The 22,342-nt window shown below is 37.3% G+C and overlaps 1 protein-coding gene across 1 annotated transcript in view; it reads left to right on the top strand.

The window, feature by feature from the left end:
- LOC117328100 (zinc finger C3H1 domain-containing protein-like) overlaps positions 1-22,342 on the top strand; it is a 72,124-nt gene that overhangs the window by 5,609 nt on the left and 44,173 nt on the right. Inside the window, exons 6-19 of the mRNA XM_033885461.1 lie at positions 409-494; positions 733-1,107; positions 1,328-1,486; positions 1,757-1,900; positions 2,771-2,856; positions 4,729-4,903; positions 5,873-6,052; positions 7,283-7,756; positions 8,344-8,439; positions 10,412-10,524; positions 11,151-11,282; positions 20,132-20,253; positions 21,350-21,451; positions 21,973-22,080. Coding sequence (XP_033741352.1) covers positions 409-494; positions 733-1,107; positions 1,328-1,486; positions 1,757-1,900; positions 2,771-2,856; positions 4,729-4,903; positions 5,873-6,052; positions 7,283-7,756; positions 8,344-8,439; positions 10,412-10,524; positions 11,151-11,282; positions 20,132-20,253; positions 21,350-21,451; positions 21,973-22,080 — 2,352 coding nt within the window. The remainder of the gene's footprint in view (positions 1-408; positions 495-732; positions 1,108-1,327; positions 1,487-1,756; positions 1,901-2,770; positions 2,857-4,728; positions 4,904-5,872; positions 6,053-7,282; positions 7,757-8,343; positions 8,440-10,411; positions 10,525-11,150; positions 11,283-20,131; positions 20,254-21,349; positions 21,452-21,972; positions 22,081-22,342) is intronic.

The following is a 22,342-nucleotide window of genomic DNA, read 5'->3' as shown; positions in this document are numbered from 1 at the left end:
GGACCCTGTGACGGGCTAAATGAGTTAAATGTACCATGTAATGATCTATTGTAGCTATATCTACGGACCCTGTGACGGGCTAAATGAGTTACCATGTAATAATCTTTTGTAGCTATATCTAGGGACCCTGTGACGGGCTAAATGAGTTACCATGTAATAATCTTTTGTAGCTATATCTACGGACCCTGTGATGGGCTAAATGAGTTACCATGTAATAATCTTTTGTAGCTATATCTACGGACCCTGTGACGGGCTAAATGAGTTACCATGTAATGATCTATTGTAGCTATATCTACGGACCCTGTGACGGGCTAAATGAGTTACCATGTAATAATCTTTTGTAGCTATATCTACGGACCCTGTGATGGGCTAAATGAGTTAAATGTACCATGTAATGATCTATTGTAGCTATATCTACGGACCCTGTAACAGGCTATGAAGACTACCCACTGGTCCCTGATACCGATATAATACCACAGACAACACAGTATATGGTAAGTTCTTAGAACACTTCTAAAACATACTACATTCATTTAAAATCCACTTGTCATACTTGTAATCCTTTGAAAAAATATTGCTAACACATTTGCTCTACTTCAGACGAGTTCCTAGTATAAATCTGATACATGTTTTTTAGATGACTAAGCTCAATCCAAGTTAAAGTTAACAAAAGAAGCCAGAATTTGATATAAACTGTTAGCATTTGATTTCTGGTTTATCTGGTCTTTACAGGCACAACCCCTTGACATGCAAAGTAATCTGTTACTGGACACAGAAAACATCTGGGATTTAGCATTAGGCTGTCCTGTAGTGATGCCCTACCCTGCCACTGATCCTGTGATGCCTTACTCCTTATTGCCTCCTCCTCCCCCTCCACCCTTACCTTCAGAGGAGGTAGCCCCACCTCCTCCCCTGCCAGAGGAACCACCACCCCTACCACTGGAACCTCCACCTGATATGGCTCCTCCTCCTCCCCCAAAACATATGCCAGAGGATGAAGACGAGGAAATCTTTGGAGATGAAGCAGCCATGCTGAGGGCAGAGCTTTTAAGGTCAATGGCCATCAAAAAGAAGGAACAGCAGCAGAGAGACAGAATAAAACAGGAGGTATGTTTCATCGGAGTGACTTTTCTGATTTTTTTTGTGTCATAGTTTGTATGTTAGATTTTATTGTTTAATCTCTATATTTATTATGATATTTAAGGCAATATTCTTTAACAAGGCTTTAAACTATGATTATGCTTCTAGTTCATCATATGTATAATTTTCAAATATTTTTTGCTTAAACAGAAATCTGAATTGTGTTGTATTTCATCCTTTTCTTTAGATTAAATCTGAGGAAGTTTCTCCTGTATCCTCACGTAGTATATCTCCTGCCCCTCTCACAAAATCAGCCTCCGACTCTGTACAGAATACACAGGTCACTAGAGCATTATTGACAGCGAAAAAGAGGAAGAAGCAAGCAGAGTTAGTAACTATGGCTCATGTAAGTAATGTTTAACTCTCAGTATAGCTACCGGCTCTTCTAAATCATGTCTAAAAAGATGTCCTAGTGGGTTGTATTTTCAAGTTATACTGACCAGTAATAGATAATATAGTAACATGTTAATCCTACAGGGCCACTCTGATATAGTCATTCTATGTTTCTCATTCTAAAATTTCATTTCTGAACAATCGTAAAGGTTACTATAAATGTTTGAACGATACCTTTTTAGTGGTAATAAAATGAGAACATGATCTTATTTTCATTTAACAGGTCCCTATACAGGCTCCTGTGGTTATTAATTTAAATGAGGATTCCACGGATGAGGAAGACGATGTGCCAGCACCAGTTACTGCAGTACAGAGTCTTCTAGGGGGGCTGGATTCATTCCTTAATGAGGCTAGGATGTCTGTAGATGTAAGTAACGCATACAGGGTTCAGGGCCTTCTTATCTGCTAGGATGTAAGTAGATGTAAGTTGTAAGTCATATGTACAGGGTTCGGGGTCTACTTTTACACTAGTATGTTTGTAGATGTAAGTCACATGTACAGAGTTCAGGGCCTACTTATACACTAGGATGTCTGTAGATGTAAGTACCATGTACAGGGTTCAGGGCCTACTTATACACTAGGATGTCTGTAGATGTAAGTACCATGTACAGGGTTCAGGGCCTACTTATACACTTGGATGTCTGTAGATGTAAGTACCATGTACAGGGTTCTGGGCCTACTTATACACTAGGATGTCTGTAGATGTAAGTACCATGTACAGGGTTCTGGGCCTACTTATACACTTGGATGTCTAGATGTAAGTACCATGTACAGAGTTCAGGGCCTACTTATATGATGGTTCACGGATATGGGCATTTCAGCTGTATAGTACAAAAGCTAGCTGTGCGGTTGATTGTCATGTCTATGTACCGAAGTTAAGCAACCTTGAGCGTGGTCAGCTCTTGGATGGGTGACCGCTCTGTTGTTCCCCTGGTGCACGTTACACTTATGCACTAGGATGTCTACATGTAATTACAAAGTACAGGGTTCAGGGTCTACTATATAGGCCATTATTTCAGATGTGGCTGGAATGTGCGCAGGTGTATGTCATGTATACATGGTTTCAGCCAAGACTTGCTGTACAAGACTTATTTCCAAAGTGTCATGGTTTCGGATCTACTAGGCACTAAGTTATTAAATACATTAATGGTGATAGCAAAGAGCTGACTTTTAATGTAGATTTTGATCATTTATGTTTTCGAATACAGGTCATCGCATCAATCTTTCTCTCTTACAGAGTAATCAAAGCAGTGAAGGTCACGTAAAAGAGGAAGATATTCAAAAGGAAATCAGGAAATACGAGGAAGAGATGAACAAACAGAGGTAATCATTGTCTTACTAATCTAGTCAGTATAGAGGATATCACCATTGTCTTACTAATCTAGTCAATATACAGGATATCACCATTGTCTTACTAATCTAGTCAATGTACAGGATACCACAATTGTCTTACTAATCTAGTCAGTATACAGGATATCACCATTGTCTTACTAATCTAGTCAATGTACAGGATATTACCATTGTCTTACTAATCTAGTCAGTATACAGGATATCACCATAATCCATTGTCTTACTAATCTAGTCAATGTACAGGATATCACAATTGTCTTGGATAAAATCTAAGCATAGTCTGACCTACAAATTTTTAATATCAAGTCAACCTTCAAAATTCTCCACAAAATCAACACCAAATCACTGTCCGTCTCTTATTTTAGAAACTAAAATTAGCTAAACTGTTCAGAAACATGATGAAAACAGCAGCTCTGATCAACACAGATTATTGGTGACCTGTCTGTAGATAGCATAACACATTTTTCTTGAAAATTTTGCAGATATTACAGGTTCTTAAATTGTGTTTGGTATTGATGGTACTGTACACTACACTACTGTATTGATGTACAGTGGAACTTGGTTAACTCGAAGTCGACGGGACCACGAACAAACTTCGAGTTATCCGAGTGTTCGAATTAAGCGAGTGAAAACTTTGGTCAATATTGTGAATTGTCATCATTATATAATCATTATAACTCTGCTCTGTCGCTCATCAGTTTAGTGTGAAGACTGGTCAATACATGTAAATATATATGTAATGTTTCCTTCTGTCACTTGTAGTTTGGTGTAGTTTTGCCACTATACAGTCAAGATAGTTTCTTTCACTTAGTCACTTCAATAACAATCTGATGTGCAAGTCATGTTTGCAAAAGGAATAACGATAAAACGGAATTCGACAGAATAACAATTTATTCATGTCAAATCAAATAACCGTTTAAGTTTAACACAGATTGTATGTAAAACGTAACAGAACCATTACCTTATATTGGACATATACAATACTGTTTGATAGGCCTACTTACGTTTTATTGATAACCACGCCATTTCCATGTGTATTAGCACCGGAAGTTGGGCTGCGCATGTGCGTATAAAATGTTGCTGTTACTGAGTTAGCATGTATTCCGATTTAATAGACAGCGCTGACCGTTACAGTCGTACTCTGAACACCTCGGCAGTTATTACGCAATTGTTTCAGCAGTTTAAAGATTTAATAGGCACTGGTGACTGTTTCATTTCTACACCTGTAAAACATCAGCCGAGTAGATCTACCGGTGTGTCAGAGATTAGTTCCGCTTGAGCGAGCGGGTAGATGAGTTGTTGACTATCGTGTGTACTATTATCGGCGACCGCCTTAGGAAATTACCTGATGTAAGTAAAGCAGTACTTTTTATCACCAAGAGTTGTTGTTATAAGATTCCACCGACAATTTCTTTAATGAATTTATGAAACACTTAAAATAGCATGTAGGTTTGTAGTGCCGATATATTCAGTATTACAAACAGAATTTCGCTGTTAAAAAATGTCGGCTTTTTACCCCCGATCATTGTTAGACAGGAAAATTATACTTCGAGTTATTCGATCATTTCAAATAGGATTTTTATTGTTGGGACCAAATTTTCACTTCGTATTATCCAAGTTTTTCGAGTTTTCCGAGTTCGAGTTTTCCGAATTTTTTTACTAAGATAAAGAGAGAATTCGGCCGGGACTGACGAGGTACTTCGAGTTAAGCGGGGTATTCAAGTTTTCCGAGTTCGAGTTAACGAAGTTCTACTGTATATACGTTCTAGTATTGTACACTATTGTATTGATGTATATAAGTTCTAGTACGGTACTTGTATTGATGTATTGTACTTGTTGTTCCAGGATCAGTATCCTACAGGACCAGGCTATCTTTAAGGGGTTGTTAAGTAAAGCATCAAAGTACCACAAGAGCGCAAAACAGGCCCAGGATAACATCCTCAAACTGAAGGAACAACTTGTAGCTGCAGAAAAAGTGGCTAATGCTCACAGAGAACAGTTTGAAAAAGTCCGTAAACATGTAAGTGATGATAAAAACAAATTTGTAAATATGAGATCTATTTTCTGTTTTGTAATGAAAAATGTGTGATTACTGAGATAACGGGAATAAATTTGTTGAATACTTGGTAGAATATTTAACTTCTTACACTTTAGATATCCCAGTATAGTGTGTACTGGCATTTACATAGGTCTATAGAGGCAAGTCCACATTCTTCTTAGACTTTCTTCTATAGACCTACTGGTATGCAAATGGCAGTCAGCCTACTCTAATTAGTTAAAAGAATTATATATATATTGTATTTCCATCTAACTCTATATCATCAACCACTGAAGAAGCTTATGTGATATTTCTCTTCTATATATTTATCCATATACTTTTATGGCATCTGCAAAGTGTCTTGACGACAAGTGTGATCTTTTGTGGTATCTAGAAACTATTCAACGACAAGCACAATCATTTGTGGTATCTGCAAACTGTTTCATGACAAGACAATCTTTTTGAAGTGTCTACAAACTATTTAACGACATGTACAATATTTTGTGGTATCTAAAAAAAATGTTCCCACACACATGTACTGTACAGCTTCATAAATATAAACTTGAGTTGAACAAATATTGTGAATTCTGGCAAAGTTCTGAATTTATAACAAATTAGTTGCAGATATAAAATTTCATGTTTCGTTTGATTCTTAATTGAGTCAGAGATGAGGAAAGAGCATAATGGAGATTCCCAAAAAGATTCAGCTAGCAAGGTTATATGGGTGTGGCACAACAATGTTTATTATGTGATTGTTTCTAAATTAATAGATAGTCGTATCCAATTTCAATTAAACATTAGAACGGCTATCTATTTTATGCATTTACCATATTTCAATAATTCAATGATTCAATCTGTCTGTACTGGTGTATGATGTGCAGTCTAAGTGTACATTATACTCAAGTATGACAAAGCGAATTCTTAGTCCTTCTCATGAATATTATTTTACAGGCACGTGCATTCAGGGCTAATATCTACAAGAAGCAGGAGGCGTTTAAACAACTAGAACAGAAGACATTACACATCGGCCAGACACTTTATGGGACGTCGTATAAACCCCGCACTGTGGTGGCTGTGAAAGCTTCGGAGAAAAACAAGCTGGAAAACATCTCTGTCACTCTAGTTAATGAGGTACGACAGAATCACTCCTAGAAATACACTGTCCCAAAACTTTCCTGACGAGTAACACTGATGTCCCAAACACTTTCCTGACAAGTAACATTGAAGTCCCAAAACTTTTCTGACCAGTAACATTGAAGTCCCAATACTTTCCTGACGAGTAACATTGAGGTCCTAAAACTTTCCTGACGAGTAACACTGAAGTCCCAAAAACTTTCCTGACGAGTTACACTGAAGTCCCAAACACTTTCCTGACAAGTAACACTGAAGTCCCCAAAACTTTCCTGACAAGTAACATTGAAGTCCCAAACACTTTCCTGACAAGTAACACTGAAGTCCCAAACACTTTCCTGACAAGTAACATTGAAGTCCCAAACACTTTCCTGACGAGTAACATTGAAGTCCCAAACACTTTCCTGACAAGTAACACTGAAGTCCCAAACACTTTCCTGACGAGTAACACTGAAGTCCCCAAACACTTTCCTGACAAGTAACATTGATGTCCCAAACACTTTCCTGACGAGTAACATTGAAGTCCCAAATACTTTCCTGACGAGTAACACTGATGTCCCAAACACTTTCCTGACGAGTAACACTGAAGTCCCAAACACTTTCCTGACGAGTAACATTGATGTCCCAAACACTTTCCTGACGAGTAACATTGAAGTCCCAAACACTTTCCTGACGAGTAACATTGAAGTCCCAAACACTTTCCTGACAAGTAACACTGAAGTCCCAAACACTTTCCTGACGAGTAACACTGAAGTCCCAAACACTTTCCTGACAAGTAACATTGAAGTCCCAAACACTTTCCTGACAAGTATTATTGAAGTCCCAAACACTTTCCTGACAAGTAACATTGATGTCCCAAACACTTTCCTGACAAGTAACATTGAAGTCCCAAACACTTTCCTGACGAGTAACATTGAAGTCCCAAACACTTTCCTGACGAGTAACATTGAAGTCCCAAACACTTTCCTGACAAGTAACATTGATGACCCAAACACTTTCCTGACAAGTAACATTGAAGTCCCAAACACTTTCCTGACGAGTAACATTGATGTCCCAAACACTTTCCTGACAAGTAACATTGATGTCCCAAAACTTTCCTGACGAGTAACATTCAATACATGTACAAGTATCTGTTCTGATTCCACTCATATACTGTTCTTGAACCTTGTGAGGTTATTTTTGGTCAAACAAGATTTTCATTTCTGACATGAGTTTTTTTTTTTGTTACAGAAAGCAGCGAAGAAGTCTTTGAAGGGTAAAGAAAACAAAAATATTCCCGTAGAAAGTGTTGATAAAGAAAAGGAGAAATTACAACAATTAGCAGATGAATATGCAAAGAAAATACAAATGTTGAAACAAGCTCAGGCAAAGAAAAAGGCAGAGACTGAAGCCGCTAGAAAAGTGGCTACTGCAGCCCAGGACCAAGTGAAAAGTGCAATTCCACGAATAGAGAAGATAGAAATAGACATCACCGAAAGTACGTCTGAAAGTGAAGCCGAGGAAAGACCTAATAAACGACGTCGGTCATTGATGGAACTAAATACAAGTACAAAACCAAATTTGTCGCCCCAGAACAGTGATGGTCAAAGAAAATTATCCCAGAGTGACCTTGAGGTCAAGTCATCCAACATTATCTGTGATAACAAAGCAAAAGTCTTCCCTCTACCTGGTGCTCAGCGGGTCAAACGACTCACCAAACTACTGGTGAGTTAATACAGGCTACGACAATGTGGATTAAACTCTGATGTCGGAGCAATACAGGCTACGACAATGTGGATTAAACTCTGACGTCAGAGCAATACAGGCTACGACAATGTGGATTAAACTCTGACGTCAGAGCAATACAGGCTACGACAATGTGGATTAAACTCTGATGTCAGAGCAGCATGTTGATGAACACATTTTTTTTAAGTAGTAAATTTTAAGTATCACATTTAAATATGCAGATTCTCCCTACTTAAACCTGACTAGAACACCAAACAATACAATGTAATTCTGTTTAATGTGAATAGATTTAATAACCAGTAGATAGGTTAATATGTAACATTTTGGTGACTGCACTTTGTCACCTTTGACCAATGAAGCATGTGTACACTGAAGTTTGGAAAATGTAAAATTGTAATTGAATCAACAGGTCTTTTCACCTCACTAAAATTAAATGTACACAAGTCGCCAGGCAGTTTGGTTATATGCTTTGTTTAAAACCTGGTCATAGATGTTGAAGATTGAAGTAGAGATGCATAGATCGTGTAAATTTATAGATAATGTAAAGAAAACGTTGACTATTACAGGAGGACCGTTTCCAAACCCTGCTCTCTGTCAAAAACCAGATCTCACTGCAGTCTTCACTGGTGTTGCACTCGATCTTACTGCCACACTGTCAACAGGTACTGTGTCTTATATAACAACATGACTCCCTGGGACCTACTGTCAACAGGTACTGTGTCTTATATAACAACATGACTCCCTGGGACCTACTGTCAACAGGTACTGTGTCTTATATAACAACATACTGTCTCCCTGGGACTTACTGTCAACAGGTACTGTGTCTTATATAACAACAACATGTCTCCCTGGGACTTACTGTCAACAGGTACTGTGTCTTATATAACAACATACTGTCTCCCTGGGACTTACTGTCAACAGGTACTCTGTCTTATATAACAACACACTGTCTCCCTGGGACTTACTGTCAACAGGTACTGTGTCTTATATAACAACATACTGTCTCCCTGGGACTTACTGTCAACAGGTACTGTGTCTTATATAACAACATACTGTCTCCCTGGGACTTACTGTCAACAGGTACTGTGTCTTATATAACAGCATGTATCCTGGGAACTTACTGTCAACAGGTACTGTGTCTTATATAACAACATACTGTCTCCCTGGGACTTACTGTCAACAGGTACTTTGTCTTATATAACAACATACTGTCTTCCTGGGACTTACTGTCAACAGGTACTGTGTCTTATATAACAACATACTGTCTCCCTGGGACTTACTGTCAACAGGTACTGTGTCTTATATAACAACATACTGTCTCCCTGGGACTTACTGTCAACAGGTACTTTGTCTTATATAACAACATACTGTCTCCCTGGGACTTACTGTCAACAGGTACTGTATCTTATATAACAACATACTGTCTCCCTGGGACTTACTGTCAACAGATACTGTGTCTTATATAACAACATACTGTCTCCCCGGGACTTACTGTCTACAGGTACTGTATCTTATATAACAACATACTGTCTCCCTGGGACTTACTGTCAACAGGTACTGTGTCTTATATAACAACATACTGTCTCCCTGGGACTTACTGTCAACAGGTACTGTGTCTTATATAACAGCATGTATCCTGGGAACTTACTGTCAACAGGTACTGTGTCTTATATAACAACATACTGTCTCCCTGGGACTTACTGTCAACAGGTACTTTGTCTTATATAACAACATACTGTCTTCCTGGGACTTACTGTCAACAGGTACTGTGTCTTATATAACAACATACTGTCTCCCTGGGACTTACTGTCAACAGGTACTGTGTCTTATATAACAACATACTGTGTCCCTGGGACTTACTGTCAACAGGTACTTTGTCTTATATAACAACATACTGTCTCCCTGGGACTTACTGTCAACAGGTACTGTATCTTATATAACAACATACTGTCTCCCTGGGACTTACTGTCAACAGGTACTGTGTCTTATATAACAACATACTGTCTCCCCGGGACTTACTGTCTACAGGTACTGTGTCTTATATAACAACATGTCTCCCTGGGACTTACTGTCAACAGGTACTGTGTCTTATATAACAACATACAGTCTCCCTGGGACTGTCAACAGGTACTGTGTCTTATATAACAACATAATGTCTCCCTGGGACTTACTGTCTACAGGTACTGTGTCTTATATAACAACATACTGTCTCCCTGGGACTTACTGTCAACAGGTACTGTGTCTTATATAACAACATACTGTCTCCCTGGGACTTACTGTCAACAGGTACTGTGTCTTATATAACAACATACTGTCTCCCTGGGACTTACTGTCAACAGGTACTGTGTCTTATATAACAACATACTGTGTCCCTGGGACTTACTGTCAACAGGTACTGTGTCTTATATAACAACATACTGTCTCCCTGGGACTTACTGTCAACAGGTACTGTGTCTTATATAACAACATACTGTCTCCCTGGGACTTACTGTCAACAGGTACTGTGTCTTATATAACAACATACTGTCTCCCGGGGACTTACTGTCTACAGGTACTTTGTCAAAATAAATAGCCTATGTACATAGGGATATATCTATGTGAGCCCAAGCTCATTTTGTTTTTATTGCCTAACAGATTCCTTCCTTCCAAGAGCCAAAACGTGATACAAGAACCAAAGTCAGCCACATACCAATGGAGTCATCTCCTCTCGTTTATAGAAGTCCCCTTCTACACTTCAGATCATACAGGTATGTAACGCATGGAAGTCCAATATCATTGAAAGGTCAAGTGAACTTATGCCATGGTGTAGGGTCCGTTGTTTGTCTGGCATCAATTTCTCTATTGAAACAACTTCTCCTCATTAACCAAGAACCACATCTGATAGGTTCCTTAGTTGAGACCCAACAAAGTTTGCAAAAAGAACTGACCTTAACCCATATCCAAGGTCACAGGGATCATGTTTGTTAAAACATCACATTCAAACAAATTCTCATAAACCAAAAGGCCTATAATCATGATATTTGGTTAGTAGGTTCCTGAGATAGAGCCCCACAAAGTATGTAAAAGGAAACGACCTTGACCCGTATTAAAGGTCGCTTGAGTTGAATTTGTTCAAATATTCAAATGACTTCTTCTCACAAACCAAATGCCTAGAATCATGATATTTTGCTGGTATGTTCCTTTGATGACACACAGCACAGTTCTGATTAACTGAATGGCCTATAATAAAGTTCTGATTTAATTAATTGTCTAGAATCAAGTTCTTCTGATTGGTTTTAACCAATCTCACTGTTGTGTGAGTCATTGTATGTATAGTTAATGTTAACAGAAACACTACTCCTACCTGTCATCATGTGTGGATACTTGATTTCAGATTCAGTCCATATTATCGGACAAGAGCCAACCTCACCTTGTCTTCCTCTACATTTTCCAACAAAATCAATCCTAAGAAAGTTTTATGCAAATATGATCTCCAAGGAACATGTCACGATGAAGAATGTGCAGGGTAAGTAATAGAACGTCTTATTGACCTTGTGATCCAGTACTTAACTAACAATAATACAAACATATTGACCTTGTGTTGGAGAACTTAACTAACAATAATACAAACATCTTATTGACCTTGTGATCCAGTGCTTAACTAACAATAATACAAACATCTTATTGACCCTGTGATCGAGTACTTAACTAACAATAATACAAACATCTTATTGACCCTGTGATCGAGTACTTAACTAACAATAATACAAACATCTTATTGACCCTGTGATCGAGTTCTTAACTAACAATAATACAAACATCTTATTGACCCTGTGATCGAGTACTTAACTAACAATAATACAAACATCTTATTGACCCTGTGATCGAGTACTTAACTAACAATAATACAAACATCTTATTGACCTTGTGATCCAGTACTTAACTAACAATAATACAAACATCTTAGTGACCTTCTCATCTCAGGGTTCTATCTTTAAATTCTACTTGACCAGAGGTCTTGACCTAATGAGTTATAACCAATAGTTGTTTGTGGTATTGGAAGAAAACTCAACGACACTTGATGTAGATGTAGACAATTTTATGTTCAGAAATTAAAGTAATATACCACTGATTATTGCTATTCACCAGTTATTAAGATAAAATATCTATATAGGGCCTCATCATATCCAGATGGATTAATTTCAACTATTTGATTCCCAACCAAAAAGTGAAATATACCTGGTCGGGCAAGTAGACAGACAGTTTATTAGGCTGTAATCATGTTTTACTTGCCGCGGGCAATTGCGCATTCGTTAATGTCAAAAAAACCTACATATTTTAAGTGACCTTGAGATCTATCTATTAAAAAAACATTTTATTGACCCTATGATCTATTTAACAGTATAAACCAACATCTAAAGAAGTTCCATCAATGTAAGAAAAACAAAATCATAATGACCTTATGATTGAATAACTAACAATAAGTAAGACAAACATATCAATGATTGTTTGGACAAATATAAATTAACATTAAGAAAATGTTGTTTTAATGTGATTATCTCCCCTGATCCAGATAGGTGATGTTACTTGTCTGTCCATCTGTCTGCCATGCATAGTTCAGTGTTTTAGTTTACACTGACACCGTCCTGAAAACATACTAAGTAGAACAACTGGTATTGTTAGTACCACAAACATAGCTACTTCCAAAGACATCTATATGGAGTAGTGATAACTCGGAAATGGTGTATAACGGTGAAGTAAAAATCATTTGGGGAAATTTTGCTGTCATGCAACTAATGAGTGCTGGTAGATTTGCTTAAACATACAGAAATTTGTGAGTGTCCTATCTAACAGCACTGAACAGAAGTGATAAGAAATACTGCACCCATATGTGTCATGTGACACTCTTTGTGTTGTGTGTATCATTTAGGTGCTACAATAATGTACAGGCGAGTACAGCTTGTGTGTTGTGTATGATAACAAGCACTGGACCTGTTCTACATGGTAATCAATATCACACACTTCAGTCTATAACTCATGTTAAAACAACAATAAATATCACACTTCAGTCTGTAACTCATGTTATATCACACACTTCCGTCTGTAACTCATGTTAAAACAACAATAAATATCACACACTTCAGTCTGTAACTCATGTTAAAACAACAATAAATATTGCAAACTTCCGTCTGTAACTCATGTTAAAACAACAATAAATATCACACACTTCAGTCTGTAACTCATGTTAAAACAACAATAAATATCACACACTTCAGTCTGTAACTCATGTTAAAACAACAATAAATATTGCAAACTTCCGTCTGTAACTCATGTTAAAACAACAATAAATATCACACACTTCAGTCAATAACTCATGTTAAAACAATAAATATCACACACTTCGGTCTATAACTCATGTTAAAACAACAATAAATATCACACACTTCGGTCTATAACTCATGCTAAAACAACAATAAATATCACACACTTCAGTCTGTAACTCATGTTAAAACAACAATAAATATCACACACTTAAGTCTGTAACTCATGTTAGAACAAAGATAAATATCACACACTTCAGTCTATAAACAACAATAAGGTAGTCAGGGGATCGGGAGGCAGTATACTGGGTGGTCAGGGGATCGGGAGGCAGTATACTAGGTGGTCAGGGGATCGGGAGGCAGTATACTGGGTGGTCAGGGGATCGGGAGGCAGTATACTGGGTGGTCAGGGGATCGGGAGGCAGTATACTGGGTGGTCAGGGGATCGGGAGGCAGTATACTGGGTGGTCAGGGGATCGGGAGGCAGTAGACTGGGTGGTCAGGGGATCGGGAGGCAGTATACTGGGTGGTCAGGGGATCGGGAGGCAGTATACTGGGTGGTCAGGGGATCGGGAGGCAGTATACTGGGTGGTCAGGGGATCGGGAGGCAGTATACTAGGTGGTCAGGGGATCGGGAGGCAGTATACTGGAATCACTCTAGCCATGTTAAAACAACAATAAGGTAGTCGGGGGATCAGGAGGCAGTATACTGGAATCACTCTAGCCATGTTAAAACAACAATAAGGTCGTCAGGGGATCGGGAGGCAGTATACTGGAATCACTGGGTAGATGTCTTTCTGGACAACTCCTTCTAATCTGATTATCCAATTTCAGTAAAACAACACAGGAATGTTAGGGGCCATATGGAAATGTGTATGCAAGGTTTTGGTTGTCATGGTAACCAGGTCACTATACACTGGTTAAGCTATCAGTGCCCATACAACATTATTTAAAGTAGATCAAGTGTTGGAAATTGTTAATGCCTATAATTTGAGGCATCAGATGTTTTCAGAACCGTTACTGGGCAAACAATGGAAGCTTCTGATAGGTCAACATTGATTTATTGTCTGATGAAGCTGAAAATTTGTATGTAAGGTCTTTGATGGATAGCAAATTCAATGGTAATATTTTCCCAAACAATAGTTGTCATTTGGTTGCCATGGTCACAAATGAGGGGTAGCACAGGGTATTAGTTAGCCGTAGGTTTACAGTTCTAGTTTTGTCAAACATTTAACGATTGAACCTCATTTTGACTGCGTACGGTAGTATGCCCGCAGTTTGCAACAGACATTCCCTATGGTTAGCGCGCCATAGGATATGTTTGTTGCCAACTGCCGGCATACTACAGTATACTCAGTCAAAATGAGGTTCAATCCTTATATTTAAATCAAACAACTCGTTAAAATACAGTATGAAGAAAACAAAATTCAGGGTGTGTTGCGACGTTGGTAACTACGAGTACAGCAGTCATGGTTGTTAAGATAATAAAGTTACAGTGAATCTACGTAAAGACACCAGTCTTGTTAACAAAGTTAAAAGAAACAACTCAACATTTTTGTTTAATACCTTTTATGTTTTTGATTAATTGATAAATTCACAATCCACGACTTCCGTCTCTGATTAACTATGGTTTTCAAATGTAGCGTGTATTTACACAGATTTAGTAGTGACATGGTCAAATGTTCTCTTGGAACTGTACGCTTCAGCCATTTGTTGTTAGCTTACCTCGTGGAGAATATTCAGTTTAGTTTTTGATAAAATACTCACTTGACATTAGCTTTTTGTGCAGAAATCATTGAGTAACAGGAGAAAACGCTAAAATTGTGTATATCTGTCCTTTCAAAATAGCGCCATCTAGTTGACGTTCTGGTAACGTCATAAATAGACATAATAATTATGTTATCATTCCCGCGGTTATTAATCTGCTGAGCCATTTTTTACTGCGTATACACTAATGTAGTCGCAGAAGGAAGTTTTCCTTCCCATCATGTTACATATATAGCAATGTTGTTAAATCGCTGTCAGTTTCTACATACTTAGCAATAACTTTCTTTGTCTATAATATTATCTACAAGCAAAATTCACAAACTTGCCATAAATTTTACATGTTAGGTACGTCTTACTCAAAAACCACAGTTCTAGAATTTCACGTCAATGACATTTACACAATTACCTTGATTTAACCAATATTTCCTATATCTGAACTGTTTCATGTTTAAGAATTAATTCATTTGAAATCATGCTTTAGTAATATTTAAGAGTTATCTCCCTTATACCAAGTATGCACTAGATATATATATATATATATATATATATGGAGGATTTGTAAAAAAAAAATCAACCTTGATTTCTGTTAATATATCACTGAGGCCTAAGGATTTTGGGGAATTATTCAGGAAAAAAAAGTAGAAAATATCAATGATTTGTTTGTAGTTTTACAATTTTGGTTGTGTGTGCACACACTAAAATTACTTGCCTGTAAACAATACCCCCTAAATACCCGTAGTATGTTAATTTTTGGTATACAGCAGTGTCATTATTTTTACAGTACTGTTTTTTTAAATAATGGTAATTGTAAATTTATGTTTTAGTAAATGAAAAAGAAATTGCTACACAATTTGGCACACATTTGGTACAATTCTTTTGAAGTTTGATTTCCAACTAACATGTCTGGTTTGGTATTTCTGATATATTGTAGCACCTGTTACCTAGAACACACTTTGTATGTAGCATTCGGAGTCTACTGACAGGACATGTTTAGACATAATTTATAAGCAACCCAGCTGCTGTCGTTACTCAGAAGTCATGTGACAAGTGCTGTATGTATAAGGTTATAGGGTAGGTATAAGATTTGTCTGGTATTTAGCATGGTGTTAGGACATTAGCAAAACACCTGCAAATTAAGACATTTCAGGGGAAAAAACCCACATAGAAGAGAAAAATACATTAAAAAGTATACAGGAAGTCAAAATAGCTATATCACAGCTGTGAGAGATGTCTTTCATTACACAAATGAGTTACTTTAATGTATTTTATAAGCCTTGAGTTTGAAAACAATCCATAATCCCACCCTCTAGATAGATGTGTTAAAACTTAACATTATATAGTTGAATAAATGTTTGATATAACTTTCTCTTTGCTGACACTAGAAGACATACAAAATTTGGCAATTGTAAGTGACAGTTATGATATGTCTGAGTTTGGGTCAATGAAGCAATGATAAGGTTTACAGAGGGTATTAAAACCATTCAGTTTTCTATTTGTTTTACTTTTAAAGACGAAAAAATAGAAACAAATTGATGTGCCAAATATGTGTTTGAAAAACAGCAAGATAACCTCTCATCATACCTTCACTTTATTTGGATCTGAACCCGACAATCTGCCGGATACAATGCAGTGAATAGAAAGTACTCTTCTGATTGGTCAAAAACAAAAGTTATATCATGATTGTGATGATACATGTATAAGTTTTTATCCCCTGTTGATAATTTCTTCTAACTCCCCGCGTAAAACTGTAATAAGTTTATATATTCCTTAGTTTATTTAGAATATTTATTTAAATAGGGAAATGTAGTTGAAGTTTTAGCATGTTCACAATAGAAAACCTGCTTCATGATACATTACTAATTATAGAGGGCCTGGTTTAGACAGAAAACCTGATTCATACAATATTACATACAGCATTAGAAAGGCAAAACACAGAACAGTTATCAGAATTTTTGGATGTATACTTTATAACTGAATGAAGGATTCCACGAAAAAAAAAAGAAGAATTGAATCCCAGTTTCTGTAAAGCTGTGGTGTAGTAGGTTTTCAGCAGACATTTTGTGATGTAACCTCACTTGTGTGGTAGGGTGGACGATACATAGGATGACTGTAATCGGATCATCTGCTGTAGTATCAAATGTTCCTGATGTACAGGTGTAGGGGAAGACTTCCTGTCACACATCGGGTTCCCTCAGAACCCCATACATCTGGTGGCTAGGTTTTATATGGTATAGAATGCTGACACAGACCTACTCACTGTGCTGTAATTAATGTTACAGTAATGTCACATTGTAAAGACATTTATTTTACTTTTAATTGAGTCCCTCATTCAGCAAGGAATTGTCAGTTGTAGAACCGTTATATTGAATATGGCGGAAACTCTTGAGGACAATCACTGTTTTGTCTATGTTCATGATGACGGACAAGTACATCCTGTTTTGTCCATATTCATGATGACGGACAGGTACATCCCTGTTTTGTCCATGTTCATGATGATGGACAAGTACATCCCTGTTTTGTCCATGTTCATGATGATGGACAGGTACATCCTTGATTTGTCCATGTTCATGATGACGGACAGGTACATCCCTGTTTTGTCCATGTTCATGATGATGGACAAGTACATCCCTGTTTTGTCCATGTTCATGATGACGAACAAGTACATTCCTGTTTTGTCCATGTACATGATGATGGACAGTTACATCCCTGTACTTATCATTGTGGGTGGTCTGTAAACCACCTAGGTCTGACAGTATCCCATGTGATATACCCTAGGTCTGACAGTATCCCATGTGATATACCCTAGGTCTGACAGTATCCCATGTGATATACTCTAGGTCTGACAGTATCCCATGTGATATACCCTAGGTCTGACAGTATCCCATGTGATATACCCTAGGTCTGACAGTATCCCATGTGATATACCCTAGGTCTGACAGTATCCCATGTGATATACCCTAGGTCTGACAGTATCCCATGTGATATACCCTAGGTCTGACAGTATCCCATGTGATATACCCTAGGTCTGACAGTATCCCATGTGATATACCCTAGGTCTGACAGTATCCCATGTGATATACCCTAGGTCTGACAGTATCCCATGTGATATACCCTAGGTCTGACAGTATCCCATGTGATATACCCTAGGTCTGACAGTATCCCATGTGATATACCCTAGGTCTGACAGTATCCCATGTGATATACCCTAGGCTGGCTGTCCACTTCGCAGCTATCAGGATGCTCAAGTTTCCCTAGTCATCTGTATCTGTATTGTATACTCTTTCCACCCTCTCGGTAGATTGAGCGAGATCATGGTGATTTTCCATCTGCTATCAGACAAAGCTACTGTAGTTTCTCTCTGTGTCATTTATAACGATAATAATGACAGCATTACATTAGTGTCCATGTAGGAACACAGGTTATGTGGACAATAAATACTTCACCGTGCTCCATTGTTCTAATTAGAACAGAAATCTAAATTACCATAAAGATATATAGAATTTACCTTGATACTTATGTCCTATTATGCCACATTTGTGTTAAGTTTATAATTACATATGAATATAGCCTTCAGTATAATGATGTGTGACATATGCTATACACCTGCCTGAACAGAATTTTGATTCAATTATTTTTGCAAAAGTTATTGCCCTTATTTTTTCAGTATTTGATTTTTGTCCGGAGATCTCATGATATTAAGGTGTGTTTAATGAGTTGGAGACTTTTGAGTATTGTTTACCGTAAACTGTTAGAATATTTAACATTGACTTATTAGTGAAAAGTGAGATTTTTTAACATGCCTACTAGTCTTATTTTTGATCCTTCATTAAACCAAGAACAACCAGAAATCTAACTTAAAACTATCCAAAAATATATAGAGTAAACCCCGATATTTATGTCCTATTAGGCCATATTTCAAGTGTACAATTACATATATTGATAGCCTTCTGTATAATGATGTTCAACATATGCTATACATTTACTTCTTTTGTGTTATAAATGATTACCTAATTATACAAATGGCTTTTGTTTAAATTTGTAAATCATGCCACATTACAAAAGTTCTGAAATATTTCCTTTGAAGTTATTGTGACATGCTGACAATTTCATTAATAGATTGTAGTTATACAGAGTATATAAACCCATCCATAACTATATACATATTGTTTATAGTAAATTATCCACTTGGGAGACAAACAGACGGTGTCTACATATTCGACATGCTTTCCTTGATTTGTTTATGATGAGTTTATGGAAATTAACTCTTCAAAGCTGTTTGATTAATTGATATGTCACTCTCAGATACACTGTATACATGTATTAGGACTATTATTGTTGTCCCTTTGTAATGGCCAGGGCGTCAATATGGTAATGATTGCAATAATAGATGGAAAATAATTAATTTCATTTTAGTAAAGAGCTACATAATGATTGCAATAATAATAGATTGAAATTGATTTTATATGGTAAAGAGCTACGTATTATATTGCTTGAATCAATCTAGGTGTTCTGATATGAGAAACTCCACAAATTCCATCAAGAGTTTTAGTTTCCACCCACTGTATAAAGTAATGCATCCTAATCAATAACTATGATCTGGGTGGTAAGATCTATGCCAACTATGTACATACTTCAAATTAACTTACTCTCTTACAAGTCAGATTCAATAGTAGGTGATTTTGTAATTTTGCCATTAATGTTGATTCTAAATGATTATTGAAAGGCATAGGATCTAAGATATATCCTCATGATAACATTGTCTATTTTATTGTGTAATGAAAGAGATATTAGGGTTTCTTTCACCTTGAATATCACATTAAAAATGTGATTTTTGTTTGTTGAAAATCTGAATTAATTATTATTGACACGATAATGATGAGTTGGCAGAAAACAATTTCCATTATCTCCATAAACACGATTAAGAAAGCAAATTTTTTTTTTGTTCCTTTTATTCAACTTGAGAATCATTTCTCTGAAATCGTGACATATTTTTCACATGAATATCGTAGACCCTATGAGTTCAAATAGAGAAAAAGGTAGTAGACATTCATGCTTGCTGGAGCTCGTACACTGTGATTTTGAACACATACCATGACTATTGAATTAACCCAGCTGTATACAGACAGACTAATTCTTGTATCCTTGTAGGGTGACAATGATACACAGCCACACTGTAAAAATCAGGTTAATAATCAGGTTTATGGACCAGGAAGCTGAAAATAAGATAATCCTATATGTTTTATGTACAACTTATCACCATTTTGGTTTATTTGTATTATGTTTTCAGACTACACAGTGGTGAAATTAAGATGTCGGAGGCAGAGGTGCTACAGGATATAGTCTCATATCATCCAGCTGTCGCGGGAATCAGTTCAAATACACCAACCCACAACTACCCACAGATCTTAGGTAAGGACACACCCACCCACAACTACCCACAGATCTTAGGTAAGGATACACCCACAACTACCCACAGATCTTAGGTAAGGATACACCCACAACTACCCACAGATCTTAGGTAGGGACACACCCACCCAAAACTACCCACAGATCTTAGGTAAGGATATACCAACAACTACCCACAGATCTTAGGTAAGGATACACCCACCCACAACTACCCACAGATCTTAGGTAAGGACACACCCATCCACAACTACCCACAGATCTTAGGTAAGGACACACCAACCCACAACTACACATCGATATTAGGTAAGGATACACCCACAACTACCCACAGATCTTAGGTAAGGATAAACCCACAACTACCCACAGATCTTAGGTAAGAACACACCCATCCACAACTACCCACAGACCTTAGGTAAGGATACACCCACAACTACCCACAGATCTTAGGTAAGGATACAACCACAACTACCCACAGATCTTAGGTAAGGACACACCACCCACAACTACCCACAGATCTTAGGTAAGGATATACCCACAACTACCCACAGATCTTAGGTAAGAACACACCCATCCACAACTACCCACAGACCTTAGGTAAGGATACACCCACAACTACCCACAGATCTTAGGTAAGGATACAACCACAACTACCCACAGATCTTAGGTAAGGACACACCACCCACAACTACCCACAGATCTTAGGTAAGGATACAACACAACTACCCACAGATCTTAGGTAAGGATACACCCACAACAATCCACAGATCTTAGGTAAGGATACACCCACCCACAACTACCCACAGATCTTAGGTAAGGATACACCCACAACTACCCACAGATCTTAGGTAGGATACACTCAGAACTACCCACAGATCTTAGGTAAGGATACACCCACAACTACCCACAGACCTTAGGTAAGGATACACCCACAACTACCCACAGATCTTAGGAAAGAACACACCTACAACTAAAGAGATAACTAAATTTTGGATCATGCAGTGAATCCATAATTTTCTTCGACTTATCCCAGTAACAAAAATGAAAAAACAACACCTCAACACAGAGACATAATTGATGTTAGTATTTGATTCTGTTACAGGGAAGTTTGTGAGTAACACAATGAAACAGCACCAGGGGAAACTGACCAGTGACCAGCTGATGGTCCTAATGGTCAGTCAGGTGTCAGAGAAAAGTGGCCATGGTAAGTGGGTGGGCAATGAGCAATTGTATGATATGCAAGTCCAAATGAAACCAAAGTACATATGTGTTCATCATATTCCGTCAAATTTTATTATCATTATTGTCATTAAATCGTAATTAAAACAGGAATTTGCAATTGGCCTTGACAATAGCTGAATTAATTATTCCATTTGTTGTCTCACAACACTGGTTAAGTCCCTTGAGTTAGGACATCAATTTATCAGGCAAAATGAAAGTAATATACTTGTAAAGGAATGCGGTAGCTTTCTACTGTAGAAGACCTCTGTGAGAATTTCATACATTTTATTCAGGTGCTTTATCAAAATTATTAGTTTCATTGCCCCTGGTTTTCACATTTCCCCAGGGTTGAGGCTAAACTTTTCTGTACTTTATATAGGAAAGTCACATTTTTGTTTCATTTCCATAAAATGGGCAATAAACATATACTAAACATGTTTTATAAAGCATTTCTGTAAGGTTGTTTATATAGTAACGAGAAAAGTACATATTTGGTGTTGACAGCAAAACCCCACAATCTCTTCCTGGAGCCCCGGAAGTGGAAACAACTGTGTGAAGGCAGAACAGATGTCATCAAAGACTTCACTTCAGATAACACATTTGACAGTATAGGTAAGACAACTACTCTAGATCAACTACTCTGAGTAATGCATTTGACAGTATAGGTAAGACAACTACTCCAGATCAACTACTCTGAGTAATGCATTTGACAGTATAGGTAAGACAACTACTCCAGATAACTCGTTTAACAGTTTAGGTAAGCCAACTACTCCAGATAACACATTTGACAGTGTAGGTAAGACAACTACTCCAGATATCACATTTGACAGTATAGGTAAGACAACTACTTCAGATATCACATTTGACAGTATAG

This window comes from Pecten maximus, chromosome 5, assembly GCF_902652985.1.
Source record: "Pecten maximus chromosome 5, xPecMax1.1, whole genome shotgun sequence".
Classification (NCBI taxonomy): Eukaryota; Metazoa; Mollusca; class Bivalvia; order Pectinida; family Pectinidae; genus Pecten; species Pecten maximus.
This window is presented reverse-complemented; position numbering and strand designations above follow the sequence as displayed.